The 17214-nt window shown below is 45.7% G+C and overlaps 7 protein-coding genes across 7 annotated transcripts; 3 read left to right on the top strand and 4 right to left on the bottom strand.

Moving 5' to 3' along the window:
• Positions 1–778: 778 nt before the first annotated feature.
• Positions 779–1345, bottom strand: LACBIDRAFT_302989 (uncharacterized protein; the record flags this gene model as incomplete). The annotated part of the gene is made up of 1 exon (XM_001883685.1): positions 779–1345. The coding sequence occupies one exon, from the start codon at positions 1343–1345 to the stop codon at positions 779–781; it is 567 nt and encodes a 188-aa protein (XP_001883720.1).
• A 2314-nt stretch (positions 1346–3659) lies between these two features.
• Positions 3660–4018, top strand: LACBIDRAFT_302987 (uncharacterized protein; the record flags this gene model as incomplete). Its single annotated transcript, XM_001883801.1, has 2 exons — positions 3660–3687; positions 3735–4018. The coding sequence occupies 2 exons, from the start codon at positions 3660–3662 to the stop codon at positions 4016–4018; spliced, it is 312 nt and encodes a 103-aa protein (XP_001883836.1).
• Positions 4019–4066: 48 nt separating this feature from the next.
• LACBIDRAFT_302986 (uncharacterized protein) lies at positions 4067–4435 on the top strand (the record flags this gene model as incomplete). Its single annotated transcript, XM_001883800.1, has 1 exon — positions 4067–4435. One exon carries the CDS (start codon positions 4067–4069, stop codon positions 4433–4435), a length of 369 nt encoding a protein of 122 aa, XP_001883835.1.
• Positions 4436–4922: 487 nt separating this feature from the next.
• On the top strand, positions 4923–5341 carry LACBIDRAFT_302985 (uncharacterized protein; the record flags this gene model as incomplete). Its single annotated transcript, XM_001883799.1, has 3 exons — positions 4923–5093; positions 5145–5231; positions 5282–5341. The coding sequence occupies 3 exons, from the start codon at positions 4923–4925 to the stop codon at positions 5339–5341; spliced, it is 318 nt and encodes a 105-aa protein (XP_001883834.1).
• A 5088-nt stretch (positions 5342–10429) lies between these two features.
• On the bottom strand, positions 10430–11460 carry LACBIDRAFT_329660 (uncharacterized protein; the record flags this gene model as incomplete). The annotated part of the gene is made up of 4 exons (XM_001883684.1): positions 10430–10723; positions 10953–11135; positions 11272–11295; positions 11404–11460. 4 exons carry the CDS (start codon positions 11458–11460, stop codon positions 10430–10432), a joined length of 558 nt encoding a protein of 185 aa, XP_001883719.1.
• A 2536-nt stretch (positions 11461–13996) lies between these two features.
• LACBIDRAFT_329659 (uncharacterized protein) lies at positions 13997–14576 on the bottom strand (the record flags this gene model as incomplete). The annotated part of the gene is made up of 3 exons (XM_001883683.1): positions 13997–14044; positions 14093–14240; positions 14305–14576. 3 exons carry the CDS (start codon positions 14574–14576, stop codon positions 13997–13999), a joined length of 468 nt encoding a protein of 155 aa, XP_001883718.1.
• Positions 14577–16577: 2001 nt separating this feature from the next.
• Positions 16578–16796, bottom strand: LACBIDRAFT_302980 (uncharacterized protein; the record flags this gene model as incomplete). The annotated part of the gene is made up of 1 exon (XM_001883682.1): positions 16578–16796. The coding sequence occupies one exon, from the start codon at positions 16794–16796 to the stop codon at positions 16578–16580; it is 219 nt and encodes a 72-aa protein (XP_001883717.1).
• Positions 16797–17214: the final 418 nt, after the last annotated feature.

Raw genomic sequence — 17214 nt, 5'->3', positions numbered from 1 at the left:
TCAACTATGGCCTGTTTGTATTGTCAGGCCTCTCAGTGTTGGTGGGTGATTCCTACTAACTGCCCTGCTTTGCTGGGTCTGATTGACCAAGGGATATTTCAGTTGATCCCATGCGTCCAACATTCTCCTTAGGAGCAGAAATATGGTGCAGTGATGAGAACACTGTGTCAAGGTTGACGGCTTGTCCCTTGATGATGTTGTCCCATTCTGAAGTGGGGAAACTGAGTGGTGCAGTCCTTGAATTTTGGATCCACTGTTTGACGACTTTGTAATCACAGGTGAAGAGTTGGAGGATTTGTCAAGATTCTTTGCAATCTCTGTTTCTGCTTTGCCTTGCTTCATCCTCTCGATTATACCAGGGCATCTCGGATTCGAAAACTCTTTGTTTCTTATTTGAGGGGTCGTCGTCTCCATCATCATCATTGTCTGATCCTGAAGGCAAGTTACCCCTTTCAACCTGTTGCTGTCTCTGCTGATTTGAGAGATGAGCTCGTCAATCACTTGGTCAGTTGTCGGAGATTTATTCCTTTTGTCACAACCAGCCAAAATTGGGACGGCATTCTAACCAGTGCTAACTGTTGAAAGTTCTTTATTTTTCCATTTTTTAGCCCAAAATTGGCTACAATCACACTGGAACTCCTGTTGCCACCTGTTGCAACCAGGTTGCCACCCTGGATGGGACCAAAATTGTAACCAAAAACTCTTTGGTTGCTCTTAATTATGATGGCAATTTTGATAGGAATGTCCACAACAAGTTAGAACCGGTTGAGATGCCGAATTAGAAAACTCCGACAGTGTCAATGGTCTTAGGTTCATGTTGCTTGTGTTGAACAGATTTCGGCTTGAGTCCAATTGCGGCATGCTTTCCTTGCTTAACCACTGAAGAAGTGAGGGCTGCATATTCAAGGGTTTTAGCATAGAATTTGATAGCGGCATCCTTCCCTCTGTTAGTGTTGGATGGGTCGAAATTGAGGGCTCCAATGATGTTCGACAGGGCTTTGAGCTTTGTAATTTCTCCTCGCCTGAATTTATCAACTGTGTCATCCATATATCTGATCGATTCTTCCTCAAGTTGAGGTTTCTCTCCTCTGGAGAATTCTTCAAGGTCGTCTTTGCCGATGCTCTCGTTATTTTGGAGTGGGACTTGGATTTCTCCTGTGTCATTCTGGAGGTCCTCATCCTGCGCAACAGAGTTGGCTCGGTCTCGAGTTGAGGGTCCATCCTGTCCAGCAGAGCTGGTCTGATTGTCGTCACTTCGTCCAATTGCATTCAATCCCAAAGTGCTGGACGATCTGGCATTCTCTGGGACTGCGGTCGCAAAGAGGTTGGCATGATCTTCACTCATGAGATAGATTGAGGAACGATGAATACGTAGTATTTGATTTGACAAAAAAGTGTGTGCTAATACTAATAATGGAGTAAGATATCGAGACAAGAGTCTAGATAAAAAATTGGGGATCTTACCTGGTTGAGGAGTGAGATGTTGAGACGAGAGCCTAGCAGAAAGGGGTGTCTCAAGCTCACTCCTCAACCATGAGGGGTAAGATCTAAAAATAAATCAGAGCCTTGTAGTGCATATCCAAGCGTGGAACATGTGAAATGAAGAGAGAAGCAAGCAGTGGCCCTGAGTCGTGTGTCAGCAGACACACAACTGTTGTTGTGTGCATGCAACTAGCCTTTGGTCAGCTTATATTGGACTTGAGTAAACACTTTGTTTAAACTCGACACATGGGGGAAATGACCGTTACATAGCCTTTTTTTGGCAGATAGGGGGGAACGACTGCAAGGCACACATTTGAAATTACATTAGTCACTGTGATACTGACCATAATTTGAAATATATGAGGTCCAAACTGGATTCTGCAGTGTTGAAATGTTTTCAACAACTTACCACCCACATCAGACATGGCTGAAGGGATTGAGCTTTCCAATGTCCCTCAAGATATTTGAGCACAGATTCTCCCTGATACAGACATTGTGGGTAACTAGCTGGCATCATCGTTGATGGAGCAGGAGTATGTGAGGGCATTGAAGGCAGAGTCAGGAGCAGTGTTGCCAGAGTGGAGTGACAAAGAGACAATGCATGAGATGGAGTATGGAGTTTGCTTGGATGCAGGTGGTAGAGTAGATTCAGGGATAAACAACAGATGGTTTGATGTTGCTGATTTTTAAGCTGTGGTGTATGATGGAATACACACCAGAGATTGAGTGTTTGTTGAACAACATGCAATCACTGCACGAGTGTAAAGACAGCCATGATAGTCACTTCCATAACCGAAATTGACAAACTACTGAGCTGATTTCTAACAATGTCATCAACACAAGTTGTGTCACCGAAGAAGATGATCTTACAGCTGGTGTTGATGAAGAAGTTTTACACAGTCTACTGCAAGACATGGACGAACATGTATTGAAATACGTCAATGAATCTGAAAAAAACACGTCGAATGTATTAGCGTGTTTTGAAAACAGCAGTTTGTGTTCTGACCTGACTGGGACCACGCAATATGATTTGGAAGGCATGGAAGAGGATTTAAGTCAAATCCTGACCATGTATGAAGTGGACTGGAAGGATGCCTATGAAAAAAGGAAGTCAGCATGGTGTGAAAAAGAAAGTCAGTTAACCGATGATTATGACATGGGATCAACAGTTGAGAGTTTTCAATCCACCTCACAGGGAACATCTGGCCACGATCCACACCTTGTATCGGTAACCGAAGAGTCACTATCGGCTGGGCCATCAAACAACAGGGACGCAACTTCAGAGGTAACCAACCCTCCAGTGAGCCTTGACATCAATACATTTGTGAAAAGCTGGGGTTTGAATGCAGAGCAAACGACTGCCTTTAACATAATTGCCAACAGAAGTCTCAAACGTAGAGGTCTTGGGGAACCCTTGCATATGTTTTTGTCCGGGCCAGTGGGCACAGGTAAAAGTCGGGTTTTTAACACAATCAATGCATACTTTGATGCTAAAGGCCAAGGTAGAAGATTCCATGTAAGTGCATTCATGGGAATAGCTGCCAAGAATGTGGGTGGAATGACGCTTCATGCGGCACTAGGAATTACAAAACATGTTGAGTGCAGGAACCAATCAAAAAATGATTTGATTTCTATGTGGAACAGCATAGATTTTTTATTAATTGATGAAGTCTCAATGATCAGCTGTGAATTTTTACTGACAATCAGTGAACGGTTATCAGAAGCCAAAGGTAATGAAGAACCTTTTGGTGGCATTAATATCATTTTCACTGGTGATTTCGCCCAACTCCCACCTGTTCTTCAGACTCGACTCTATTCAAATGTCAACACAAGATTTGGGGTGGGAAACATCACAAAAGAAAAGAAGGTGCTTGGCCGAATTCTCTGGCTGACAATCAACACTGTAGTTGAACTGACAACAAATATGCGGCAGCAAGGTTTGGGAAATAGTTGTTTCTGCGACTTATTGACACAGCTCTGGGTTGGAGAATGCACTGAATCTGATTACGAACTTTTAAAAGGATGAGTGATAGGTAAGAATGATGACATAGACTTACAAAATCCTCGGTGGAAATTTTCTCCTGTGATCATCACTGATAACGTGGCCAAAGACACTCTAAATGAATGATGTGCGATTGTGTTCGCCAAATCCACGAACCAGACTCTGCATTGGTATTATGCAGAAGACAAATGTAAAGGTTCTGTGTTAGTGAACGAAGATTTGCTGACCCGTCTGCAAACAATCCATTCAGGCACCACAAAAGGCCACCTGGGTCGTCTTCCACTAGTCATAGGCATGCCCATATTGGTGGCACAAAATTTTGATGTTCAAGAAGGAATTGTGAATGGAACTTATGGGACAGTTAAGCACATTCGGTACCGAACTGACAAAACCGGCAAGCGCATGCTGATTTCCTGTGTTGTAAAAGTGGAAGATGCCAACGAAGAGTCGATGCCTCACCTGATGCCAAATGAAGTCCCAGTATTAAGGGATTCAGTCAACTTCACTATTATGAATAAACACAAATCTGGTTAGAATGTTACCATTAAATGCACTCAAGTTCCGATTGTACCTGTGTTTGCCATGACAGCACATCGGGCTCAAGGACAAACACTGTCCGCCGTAATTGTTGACCTCCAATCTTGCAGAGGCTCTGAAGCCCTCTATGTCATGCTGTCCCATGTTACTTCGATCAAGGGACTGTTGATTTTGAGATCGTTTTCCAGAAACAAAATAACCTGCAATGTATCGGAAGATTTGAGAGTAGAAAACAAACGACTGAGGGAGATTGTGCTAGAGACCACTGTTTGGTGCAGTACCAATGTCATTGAGACCCAAGCTGCCATTGACAACTTGGCCACCCAACAAGATCCTGTGAGCAGATGCACAACCCGTGATTTGAAAAGGCATGCCTCTCGAACCAACCACATTGATGCACCCCTTTCAGAGTGAGCTCGACAATGATGACCATCTCCTTACCTCTGATGGTTCAATGACGCTGCGGAGAGCAAACTCCTTTACTTTCTAGATCAGTTTAGCATGGACGTCTCCTATTAATGGGCCTTCTCTTTAACAAGCAATTCGACATGTACCAAACAATGCACAATGGCATCCCCTGTCAATGCCCACTACGCAGACTGCAAATCTAATGGTGTCTATGACTCACTTCATGAACTCATCACCTCATCTGGCACCGGTTTTCTTGTGAACTGTCAGTATAACACACACTTTTTCTGCAAAACTACTTGGGCCTCTGGGTTCGAATATCAAAGTCAGGATGGGTCGGAGTTCAAAGTCAGGATGGGTTGGAGTTCAAAGTCAACATCTTTGGCGAGATCCAACCAGCACATCTGGGGATCAAGAACAGTGCTCTCGGGGACTTCTACATCGGACCTCAAACCAATGTAATATCTTCTTGCATCTTCCGTTAAAATCGCTAATGAAGATTCAGCTGAACTACACGACCAACAAATCAAGAGTGAAGAACCGTTTTGCTTTAGGTGCACTGACTCTCTGCACTGATAAACTGTTCCATCTTTATCAGGACCAACCTGTTGCACTGAATGAGATTGTTGAAGCTGATGCAAAGCAATACGAGGCCAAGAACAAGGTATGTGTGCCCTACCTTCAGACATCTCACCCCTTCACTAAAAACTGTTAGTCCTATGAATTAAAGGAATGGTTAAGCCCGAGTGCCCCTGGACGAGCAGGCGACATCATAACAATCACGTCCCCCTTGAAATATAAAGTAACACCTGATTTGACTTCTGGCTATCATCTGTCTAATAATTTATATAGGTCCCTGTGTCGAAAGACAAACAAAGTCCCACTATCCAACAGATTTTAGAACGTTCTTGACCCAACAACTCTAACAATGCCCCTGCCTCTCCCTCCAAACGACCTCTCCCCATGTCTGAATCAGACAAGGACGAAAAAAGTAAGCTCTTATCCTGTTGAGCTTGAGTTTAACAATAATCCAAATTATTTTAGGCATTGAGTATAAAGTCAATCAACTCCACTCTCCCACCTAGTGTTTGGAAGTCCGGTCACAGGACTGGAAAAAAACCGTGACCAGACCAGACTGTGACCGATGAAGACCGCAAATTATGAGGACCGACAAAGACCGTAACCGCGGTTCGGTCTACGGTCCTCTATGAATTCCAAATTTTCAAGACCGGGCAAAAACCGGTTTAACCGGTTAAAGACCGGTCTTTCGAGCCTTCAAATTGTGGTGTGGCCAAGCTTACAACTTGGAATATACTTACCTCAAATTCTATGTTTTTGATAGGAACCTTTGATAATGCATTGCCAAATATACCGCTGCTGTCAATGAAAATTTAAATACACGGCAGTCTCAACTCTACCATGCCTATTACCACTCGAACTATTGCTAAAGGGATACCACCAAGACTCCATGATCCCAAGCCAAAGGGTAAGCCACGCGCGGGGAAGAGCAAGTCAAAATCGGCGACGACACAGGGCACCCGCAAAAGGGCAACAAGGGGCTCTGACGACGAGAGCGGCCCCGAACACAACAAATTTTCCTCAGCTAGCGACTCCGATTCACCACGCCGACCCAAGAAGAAAGGCGGAAAGCATCAGCGTATCGAGCTTTCAGGTTCAGACGAAGTGGAGGTGGCTGACGATGACGAACGGCCTGGTCAGGATGTTGAGGAAGTGGATGATGGTGTTGATGATGAGCAACCTGCTGATGAACAAGAGGTTAGCGTTATCACCTGATACAAGCTTCGTTGACTTACCATACCCTAGGATGACGGTCTCAATGACCACCAACGTGGAGCCGACCTCCAAGAAAAACCTGTAAAAAAGGAATCAATGCTCGACCTCCTCACTATAATGACTGACAGAGTCACCGTGAAGTTCAAGACAAGTGCCGACAAGTATGATACATTGGTAGGACGTTGGTGTACTGTTTGCAAGTAAGCCATTGCGCTACCATTCCACGGAGATGCTTACTTACCGACCAGGGGTGACGAGGCATTCGTCAAAACCTATGGGAAGCGCAAGGCCTTCCTTAAGGGAGGAAATTCTTCATGTCGTGCACATATCCGTCAGCATTACGATCTTTACAAGCAAAAATGCGAAAAAGAAAACATACCAATGAGCCATTGGGCCATACCTCGAGATATCTGGAAGACCATGGAGGAGGAGAAGGATGCAAAACAGAGAGGTTGGCTGACGAAGAAGCAGCAGCAACAGCTGTTAGACTTCAAGACCGTTACAGGACCGCGGGAGTTCACAAGGGAGGCAGCACTCCATGCAGTCACGAAGCTGATTGCAACTAATAACCAAGTAAGTCATTCGTTGACGTTCTATTCAGATAAATGATGTGTTACGCACCTATAGCCACTTGCTCTGGCCGATAACCTTGCATTTCGAAATGCCTTGGTAGCGATGAGGCCGAAATCGACGACTAACGACCTTCCCAGTTCCTACGACGCCAAAATACACCTCCACAATGAATTTACCAAACACATGAAGTTGCTAAAGAAAGAAATAACCGTAAGAACTTCATTTTTCGATGCCTCGGATAATGCTGACGACTTACCTTAGGCAGCTCCTGGGAAAGTGTTGATAACTCAAGACGGATGGTCAGCCGATACGACGAAGGCAGGCTTTCAAGGAATGACTGCGCATTGGATTGCAGTGACGGATGGGAAGTGGAAGCTGAAATCGGCCGTTATTGGGTTCAAGGCGTTATCAGGTGGGCATAGCGGGGAGAACCTCGGAAGATATTCTGTAGGTCTGCTCGACCGTGTTGGGATTATGGACAAAACTGGAACAAAGGTTTGTCCTGTCGCTTGTCATCCTGTCGCTTGTCATTGACCCTGCTGATATTATTCTGATCAGCTATATACAGCAACATTGGATAACACGGGAAATAACAATACCACCTGCAAAACAATTGAGGATATTCACACCCGGCGAGGCCTCGAATGGAATAGTGATGAGCAACAGTTACCGTACATTTTGTTCATTCATTTCCATTCCCCTTGATTGAATTTTGTTGTCCATAGTTGCCTCGGACACGTTGTCAACCTTGGGAACATTGACGTGATGGGCCACATCACAAAGATTGCGGCTGTCGAAAATGCGACAGCCATCTGGGAATATGATCCCACCCGAGCTGACAATCGTGTTCTAGGCGGCTCCCTTGATGTGATTGCTGCGATCCGGACACTTGCAATCAAGGTAAGATTACTCGTCTCCCTGAAACTTCACGCATTGTCTCATGAAATCTACGCTCAGATTCAAGCGTCTGGCCAGCGTATTGAATACTTTCACAGTACACAGATCCGTTGCGGAGTCCCTGAAGCTCTGAAGATACCATTACATAGTAATATTCGCTGGGGGACAGCATACAAAATGCTCGACCAGGCCAATAAACTGTGTCAGGTACGTATTACTATTACTATTTTTATTACATGTTCATCTTGTTGATACCTCATTGACAGCCAATCGGATTATTTGTTAGCTCAGCGGATGAGATGTATGGCCCGATTACGACGTTGCGGCGCAATAATCGTCTCCTGAAACACATACCCTGGTCTGCCTTCAAGATGGTCGAGTCAGATTGGGCAAGAGTAATCGATGCACGCGATATACTTGCGGTAACGTCATTTCATTTGGCTACAAGAGGGGATACTAACGAAATTCACTAGGATTCAAACCGGATTCAACAATACTTTTCTTTGGAACAGGAGCCAACCCTGTGGCGCGCACTTCCCGTGCTTGAGCAACTCCAATCGGCATGGGAGAAGAAGTGAGATAGCCCTAAATATGCGCTGTACAAGGACGCGCTCAACGATGGCCTCGAGAAGGTGGGTAAGTACTATTCCCGCCTCGATGAAAAGCCCAGTTTTGTACTGGCTCTCGGTAAGGCTTTCCTTCCACTCATGGCAAGACACATGTTAATAAACTATTTGAAGTGCTTCATCCTTATTACAAGCTCGCCTACATCAAGATGGCTTGGGGTGGTCCTGACGAACAAGCAGCGGAAATTGCGGCAGGAAACCCTGATGCAAAAGACTGGCAAGACAAGGCCAGAAAGATAGTGGAGAGAACCGTACGTCGCTCATTCTAGAATCTATTTACACAAAATTATATATGCTAACATGTACTAAACTAGATGGCCAAATACTATAACGCTCGCCCCCGCGCTACTCCCAATCAAAGAGGTACTGGAACCCAGGATGCCAATGATGACGACGCGTCAGAATTCGATAAACATCGTGAGACGCTTCTCACTGCCGACATGATAGAGGGCTGGGTAGCGGAGTTACGCCGCTATTTGAGTACAATGCAATGGGATGTGACCAAGAACACCGATCTCGTTGAATGGTGGCAGGTAAGGAATTTCTTTAGAATCTTCTTCATCACTCACGTCATTCTGTAGAACAATGCAACATTATACCCTACACTGGCACGTATCGTGCTCGACGTCCTCCCATCTCAAGCTTCATCCGTTCCCTGTGAGCGTTTATTTTCGGGCAGCAAACAAATTGCGACAGACCGCCGCGCGTGCCTGGGTTCAAGAGTCTTTGAACAACTGGTGATAATGGGGTCTGCTTGGAGACCTGACCTGTATGATATGGCTGCGTGGACGGCTTTTCAGCAGGAGGAGGTTGAACCATTCCTTGAGTTTGAAGAGATGCTTGACGACGATAATGCCTCCTTGGTTTGGGATCAGGAGTTGGATACGGAAATGGTAGTCTAAATCAAGTCATGTATGCTAACCCCCTCGTACATTAAACCACATAGAATTTTGCTGCATTGCCCCTACAAAAAACCGGTCTAGATCAGTCACAAACCGGTTAAGACTGGAACCGGTCAAAACTGGTCTTGTAACCGCAAAAGACCGGTCTGTTGCGGTTCGGTCCGGTTTTTTGAGGTTTCTGGAATTGGAAGGACTGGTTACGGTTACGGTCTAAGGCACTAGGCACCAAAAGACCGGACCGGACCGGACTTTCAAACACTAGTGCCTTTTCTTCTTCCTTCGAGTTTTCGCTCATTCAAGTATTGATATCGCATAGATCCCCAATCCTGACAGGTGCATACTACATGCTGTCGATCCAAGAGCTTCTTCCTTGACTGACTCGTGCTCGTTCCAAGTATATCTGACCACATGTATTGGATGGCCAACGGATGGCTACTCTGCGCATGTTATTAACTAGTGTTCGAAAGTCCGGTTAGGTCCGGTTATTGGGTGCCCAGGGGCTCTAACCGAGACCGAGACCGGTTAGCCTTTGTCCTGAAACCTAAAATAACCTAACCGGACCGCAACTAACTGGTTACGGTCGGTTATTTGCAGTTACTAACTGGTTAGGACCGAAAAATAAAGAATCGGTTATAACAAGGCAAATATGCTTATATGTATCTTGATAGATATTATTTCTGCATATTCTAGCTTTAAAACGAGCCCAAGAACGCTAAAATCGGTGAAGAATTGACATATTTATGCAATTATCCTTGAAAGTCTACACATTTGAGTGATATTTTAGAGATTTGACCGTAACTTAGGCAAATTTTAAGCGTTTTTGACGTTCTAAAGTGCGTTTTGAAGGTGTATAATAGGGCTGGTTATAACCGGTTATTTAACAGTTAGTTAACCGCAAAATAACCAGTTATTCCATTTTCAAAATCAACTAACCCTAACCGCGGTTAGGTTAGTGTTGCGGTTAGGTCCGGTTATTTTCCGGTTATTTTCCGGTTAACTAACCTAACTTTCAAACACTATTATTAACTGACATGCAGCTCGACATCTCCCGATTGGCGTCTTCAGGTTTTCCTACATTGACACGGTGATAGATGAGCACATCATTTACCATCCCCCAAACAACATCGTTATTTCCTTCTCCCTGCATTCACGTCGGGGAGGGGGAATGTATAGTATGGAGGAGGAGGTCAAGGAGCCTTATGAGGTTCTCAAACGGGAACAGGAGGCATACCCCCAGCTACCTCGACTTCGTCAAATTGCCCCTGACCCACACTCAGACCTGGATCGAAGAGAAACGCGGCTGTTGCATTTTTGCCTACAAGTGCTTCGTTTCCGCATTCACCTGCCAAGAGGTCTTTGTCTAAGTATACTGCCAACCCGTACTCCTCTTCCACTTTGACCCCCTCCACCCCTCCAGCACCAACAACAAGACTTTTACCCCCGTCTCCTCTATCTTCAACCCCCCCCCTCCAATCCACCACAAAAACCAGGCCTACAAATACCTGAATATAAGCCCAACAGAAGTGCTCCAAACAGTTATAGTCCTACGACCCCAAATGATCTGGATGTTCGTCGGTGGTTGGGGCAGGTTGGGAATACTCAAGGGCGGGCGACACTTCCTTAACAGGAGCAGCATCAGCAGCAGTATTCGCAACACAAGTCCTTCCCCCAATAACACTACTCGCCAGAGTATCAATACCAAGGTTTAAAAAACTTCATCGCAGTGTCAACCCCCTGCTTTTGCTCAACACCACCAACATCAACGGGCGCAAGGGACTTGTTCACACCATTCGTCGCCGCTGTACCGACGTTTGGATTTTTCGCAAAGCCAACAACGAGGGCATCATCAGTCTTCGCCACACTTGAGCCGAGGGATGTCGCCTCAGTATCCCTAAGAACAATAGCAACGACATTCTAGGCAGATGCAGAGTCAAGGGCTCCCGCGGTTCTATGATAATGTGTGGAATACGCAGCCTGCTATTGTGGCTCCTCACTGAGGTCTTCTGAGACCGAGTACGACTGGGTGGAGCGTTTTGACCCGCTCGCCTACCATTTCTGGGGCTTCGGTACATCCCTGTTCCGTGTAGAAGGATTGATGATTGACGAAAGCGAAAGACAACGTACTCGATACCTATCTGAGTTACATGACCATCTCCTCCGAAATCACCTCCTCCGCACTCACCTTTGCAAACTCAACCATCTCCGAATCAAAAAAACGATCCCGCAAAGTCAATCTCATTGTGACCCCCGCAGCACTCCACACCCTCCCATCTTTCACCCATCTCGCATCACCCATCCAACGCATGGCCTAAGCTCCTCGCATCTACCACCTTCAGTGCCATTTTGTTGGAGGAGACTGTGGTACCCGCCCAGGACACCTGTTTGCAATTCTGACTAGAGAATCAGTACAGACTGTCCAGAGGACCTTCGGATCGGCCCATTCCCCTTTTCATGGACTCTGTACATCGAAAGGCTGGATAAGCGCTCGATCTCGGGTACGAGGATACAATCCACAGGCGGGCACGTCTCGTGCGTATCCTTTGGGAGCTATTCAGGGTCAGAGGTGGCTGTAATTGGGTTTAAGGTGTCGGAGACGAAGTACCACGTCAAGGTGGGCGCTTTCGTGAGGAGGTCCCGGACGGTGGGGATTGTGAGAAAGGCTCGGCTGTGGTTGTTGAGGTAGTTCATGGTATCTACGACGTTCGGGCGGTCAGGGAAGAGGAGGACTGCGATGCGCAGGTTGGGTGGGGTGGTCATGGTGCACGAGAGTCAGGTCTGTTGACTTCGTCTTCCAACCGATTCACCTATCTTATACATGCACAGGTGTCTCCGCAACCCCGTGCATACTTTTAAGCGGCCGACGTTCTGGCCAGGAGCGTCTCCGATGTTGCCGATACTAATCATGCGCACATTGATCTTTTGATACGCGATTGCGTGGACTTTACCTGGATCGGACGTTCAAGTGCGGCAGATGAATATCATAAAGGTCAATACAAATGTTTTACCCTTCTTCCAGGAAGAACGGCTAATTTTGTACTCAAGGCATGCTGGTGCAACTGCCAACTCTCCAATCTTCTGCATTAGGTCCACATTGAGGTTACTGTGATATATATTTCGGCAGAACGCCAAAATATAGTTTCTGATACTCTGCAGATGCCATTCCGTTTGATACGGAAGTCACGAAGAAACACGAGACTTTTCCCAACCTTACATGGTGCAGAGGCCTGCTCGTTTCACGAAGCTCAGGACTTCAGTAGCCATATTTCCCGCGGCCGCCCTTGGTCGTTGAGGCCTGATCCCCGTTTTCTCTTGATGAATCGAAATGAACCCCAACCCAAGGTGGAGGCGGATTTAGTGGATCCAAACGATGTAGGTCAAGCATCGTTACCTGATATAACGTCCTCCTGACTTCCTCTTTTACCAGGATTTTGGTTTTTTTCACCTCATATCGTTGCCATCCTCCATACGGATAACTCATCCTGCCCTACTTTCAGAATAGCGAAGAGATAGGGGACGGAAACCGGAAATTTACGTTACCGAGCCAGGGTAGAAGATGAACGCCCCCCTGTGCGCACCCTGATTTACGTTTCATTCACATGACCGATTTGTAGGCTCCACTTCATTGTGATTTCTTTGTGCTCGACTCATTGGTTTCATAGGTCTTGTGTTGACGGAGATGATCGTCTTGAGCTTCATCGTACGTTTGGCATCGTCGTCTTCCCAAAAGAGACACTGACACGGTACACAGCTGTAGTGCGGCCTTGCTTGATGAATCACTTTCTGCATGCTACAGTTCGTCACCTTCACATGCCCCCGGCCAACCACATCAAGTGCCTTTATCGGCAATGATTTGAGCCTAAATTGCTCTGTGTCCTTCATTGGTTGAGAGCTACACTCAGTATCGGGACTGCCTTCGAATTACCTAACAAATATCTATTCAGAACGACTTTAGTCATCGTTCATGTTTGTTCACTGGAGTGCCATGCTACTGGCTTCGTTTCGTCTACACCCATCGTAATGCCCTCCAAAATCTACGCAGGCTTCGGTACCGAAGCACCCCTCAATCTCTTTCTCGGTGGAAGGGGTTTGCGAAATGGTAAGAACCTCCTCCACGTAGGTGCTATGTCACGTGAGGCTACACATAGACGTGACGTGCTTGCGATGAGGGAATCGGAGTCTATTACGTGCGGGACCATTGTGTCAAACCACTGGTAGTCTGGGAGGAGGATGAGTCGGTCACTGCGAATCAGAGGCTGGGGCTTTGTGAAAACAACAACTAGAACATACCGCTCTTCCACCTTCCACGACAACACTCACAACTCACTGGCGCGGTGGCGGCTCTAATTCCGCGACAACGTCTCTGGCTGCACACTACACGAGACAAGCGCCAGCTTCGCCCTTCCACAACGGTCCCTATCCTCGACCACTTGATTTCCGATGTTGTATGCGAAGACGCTGGCGTTCTCATGCAATTGTCAGAATCGCCCCATTTGAGTGGAGGGCTCTAACTGCCGTCTTGATCTGTACGCTTCAAGTCCACGTGTTTTCAATACTCATACATTTACAACAGTTAACTTTTCGGATGCTAAACAAAGAAGATGATAGAGTATCCTGTCTATGCGAAAAACGCAGAAGTTAAATCAATGTGGGAATACATATGATTACAATCCAGCCAGCACCAGAAGAACGAAAGCAAAAAACAACATAGCGATGAGAAGGGCTAGGCCGGACAGTGATGGATCATGATAGGTATGGTGTATATTCAGTTCAATCTTTCACTTCCACGAATGATATTGGTTCTTCAGAATTTTTGCGCGGTTTATCTGTGCATCATGTCAAACTGGGGTGGGCAACAGCTAGAAAAAACATACTTCGAGGCCCCTTTCTAAGGCATCAACATCCCGAACGCACTCATTAATCTCAAGTGAGAGACCCTCCCAAACAGCCTTCATCTCCTGAAAAATACCTACAGACGTCATGAGCGTTCTCTCGTAGAGCTCAAAGGTCATGTAGCGGATTCTAAAGAGCGTATATTGTGGACACAGTAAGCATGTTATTTCATGAAACAATGTCAACGACCCACCTGCATATGTCTCTCGTGAATTGATTAGTGAAAACTGTATCCGATTGACGCATAATTCCACTATCGACGGCGTCCTGTAATTTTTCCTCCAAGGATGAGAGCCGAAGTTGAAGTGTTTTCATGAGGGTTCGTGGGTGCATGGCGTGCAGACATATAAGAACACCGAGGAGGACGGCTCCAGCCCGCACTAGATCTTGCGGGATGAGGGACAGGATAATCATCCACGCTGCTGAGATGATTGCTTGGTGATACTCTTGAAGGGTCGAAAACATTTAGTAGGATGGGGGAGAGTTTTAGAGAGTAGCCTCCTTTTCAACCAGTTTTTCTTCACCTAACAAGCGCCCGCCCAATATTCGGTGCTTCGCTGATCTCAAGATACATTTCCTAAACAGGCCTAGGATATCTCGATATTATTTGACCTTTTGGTTGTGTAGCTTTAATGTTACAACTTCCAGCCTAGAAAATTTAGAGGAGTCCGCTCAATGTAGTTTTGCGTGCTCCCTGAACTTTTGGTATTTCTTTTGGTGGACGTGTTGTACTACGCCGGGCCAACCTCAGATGCTGCTCCCTGGGTCAGGTATCTGCATTTGCACATGCTTGTACCACCAAGAACACGAGTCGACAACAGATAACAAACGATGACACTTAAGAGCACTTAAGAGGCCTCAGATCAACTCTTGATGAGTCGACAAAAGATAACGAACTGATCTGAGGCCTCTTATGTGTCATCATTCGTTATCTTTTGTTGACTTGTGTTCCTTTGGTGTTCCTAAAGGCCATGGTGCCATGTCTGGAACCAAAAAGATGCCCGATTTGGACATAATTCTCAAAGCGGTAGTCCCATCAGACCCTACCTTCCATTTCAGGATTTATGTCTATATCCGGCTTATTGTGAACGAATTAGGCATCTTTTATGTGTGACATCTTGCTTGGGTCACACGATTACTAATACTAATTCTGTATGCTCAACATGTATCTTGCTTGTTACTGCACCAATTTCCGTTGTCGAACATGCAAAGTAGCACTAAAAAATTAGGCCATTGCAGAGGTACTCATATCGAGGAAGAGCACAAGGCAGGAGATGCCATATCACAAATAAAAAGTAAATGGAAGAAACATCTGTAACCCTCCATGGTGTCTGGTTCTCACCTACTCAGCATCCTAATTTCGAAGCTATGGCTCCCTGTTATCAGGAAAGGCCAATTGTAAGAATAATTTTTATAAAATGCATGAGCACTTTGAATTCCTTACCATAAATCAACTAAAAAAAAGAATAGATAAAAGGAGGAAAATATAGCAGAGGATTCAAGCACCAAGCTATGCTGCTGAGTTCTTGAACCATTTTTATACATTTATAATGAGGGCATGGGGAATCAACATCACTAACAGCCCTGGGGAATGAAAATTTGGATCAAAGTAAATATGTCTGCACTCTCAGCAACAGGTATTGCATCAGTTTCCTTGGCATCCATGTCCTCAGGCATGGTTATATATGTTGGGTAAAACCTCTAAGTTTACACCCAGAGGAGCCTTCAGCAGAGAATTTCTCCTATTTCTTTTGGCCAAAATGCACAAGGTAAATTTTTACAGTAGAAAGCACAACTAGGATTATCCAGTTCTACTTCAAGAAAAAGGAGGTGCATGGTCTGCATTGATTCTGCAAGAGAGGATCAGATGTATGCATGTGCAGGAAGAGGTGGAAGGGGAAAATGTCAATTCTCATGAATTCTTTCCCAATCTATTGGTTTGAGTTACTTATATCCATACTTTCTGGTGTTTATAAATTTCTAAGTGGTGGTGTGAGATTTTTGGTGCATAAATATGCAAATAGGAGAGTAAGAAGAAGTCAGAGCAATATATTTTTCAGAAAAGAAATTGCAGCCTGAAGCAATTGAACCAGAGACCTTGCAATACATTATCAGTCTTAATTAGATCTTTCCGTTGAGCTAAGCCACCCTTCAAAACAACATAATTTATAGTGCACAACATATGGAGTTTTTGATTTTTGATTCTTTTTAAAATTGGTTCCAGACATGGCACCATGGCCTTCCTAAAGAGCAGATAAACTCGCGTTCAACGATTCATATTCACACCCTTGTAAACCTGGCACAAACACAATTCCATGCTCATCCACCGCCTTGACCAAGCCTTGATACACTCCTCATCCACAACACCCTCGGCGCCACAAGGCAGCTCATCCCGCTCTTCCATGCACGATTCACATTATTCGGGAACGGGAAGAATGCATCGCTAGAACACACACAACATCCAACTTACTCGCCCCTCCCTCTTTTCTTCATCTTCCAACGCCGGCACCTAGGCCCCACCCTTGAATAAGAACTCCCACCGTTCATCTCCCCCTCCAAAACTTCCCCGCTGTCAAATGGGTCAACAGCGTTGGCTTTCTCTGCGCGTTTTACTCCTTTTATAAGGGGGAGCAAGGATGCGTGGGTCACCACAGGTCGACTTTCCCGCCTGCTAGATGGGTACATTGGATGCGCAATTGCTGGCCTGAATCCGAATTATGTGCATAACCACCCCCTGCAAACTCAGTTATCTCCGAATCGATATATGTATGATCTGGCAAAAACAATCACACTGTAACCCCCGCAACACTCCACACCCTCCCTCCCATCTTTCACCCATCTCGCATCACCCATTCAATGCATGGCCTAAGCTTCTCGCGTCAACCACTTTCTTCAGCGCCATTTTGCTGGAGCTAGATAATCAGTGCAGACTGTCAGCAGGAGGACCTTCGGATCAGCCCATCCCCCTTTTCATGGACTCCACACATGGATAAAGGGTCGATCTCGGGTAACATGCGGACATGTCTCATAAGTATCCGTGAGGAGCTATCTAGGTCCAGAGGTGGCTGTTATTGGTTCTAAGGTGTCTGAGACGAAGTACCAG

This window comes from Laccaria bicolor, genomic scaffold (assembly GCF_000143565.1).
Source record: "Laccaria bicolor S238N-H82 LACBIscaffold_22 genomic scaffold, whole genome shotgun sequence".
Taxonomy (NCBI): domain Eukaryota; kingdom Fungi; phylum Basidiomycota; class Agaricomycetes; order Agaricales; family Hydnangiaceae; genus Laccaria; species Laccaria bicolor.
This window is presented reverse-complemented; position numbering and strand designations above follow the sequence as displayed.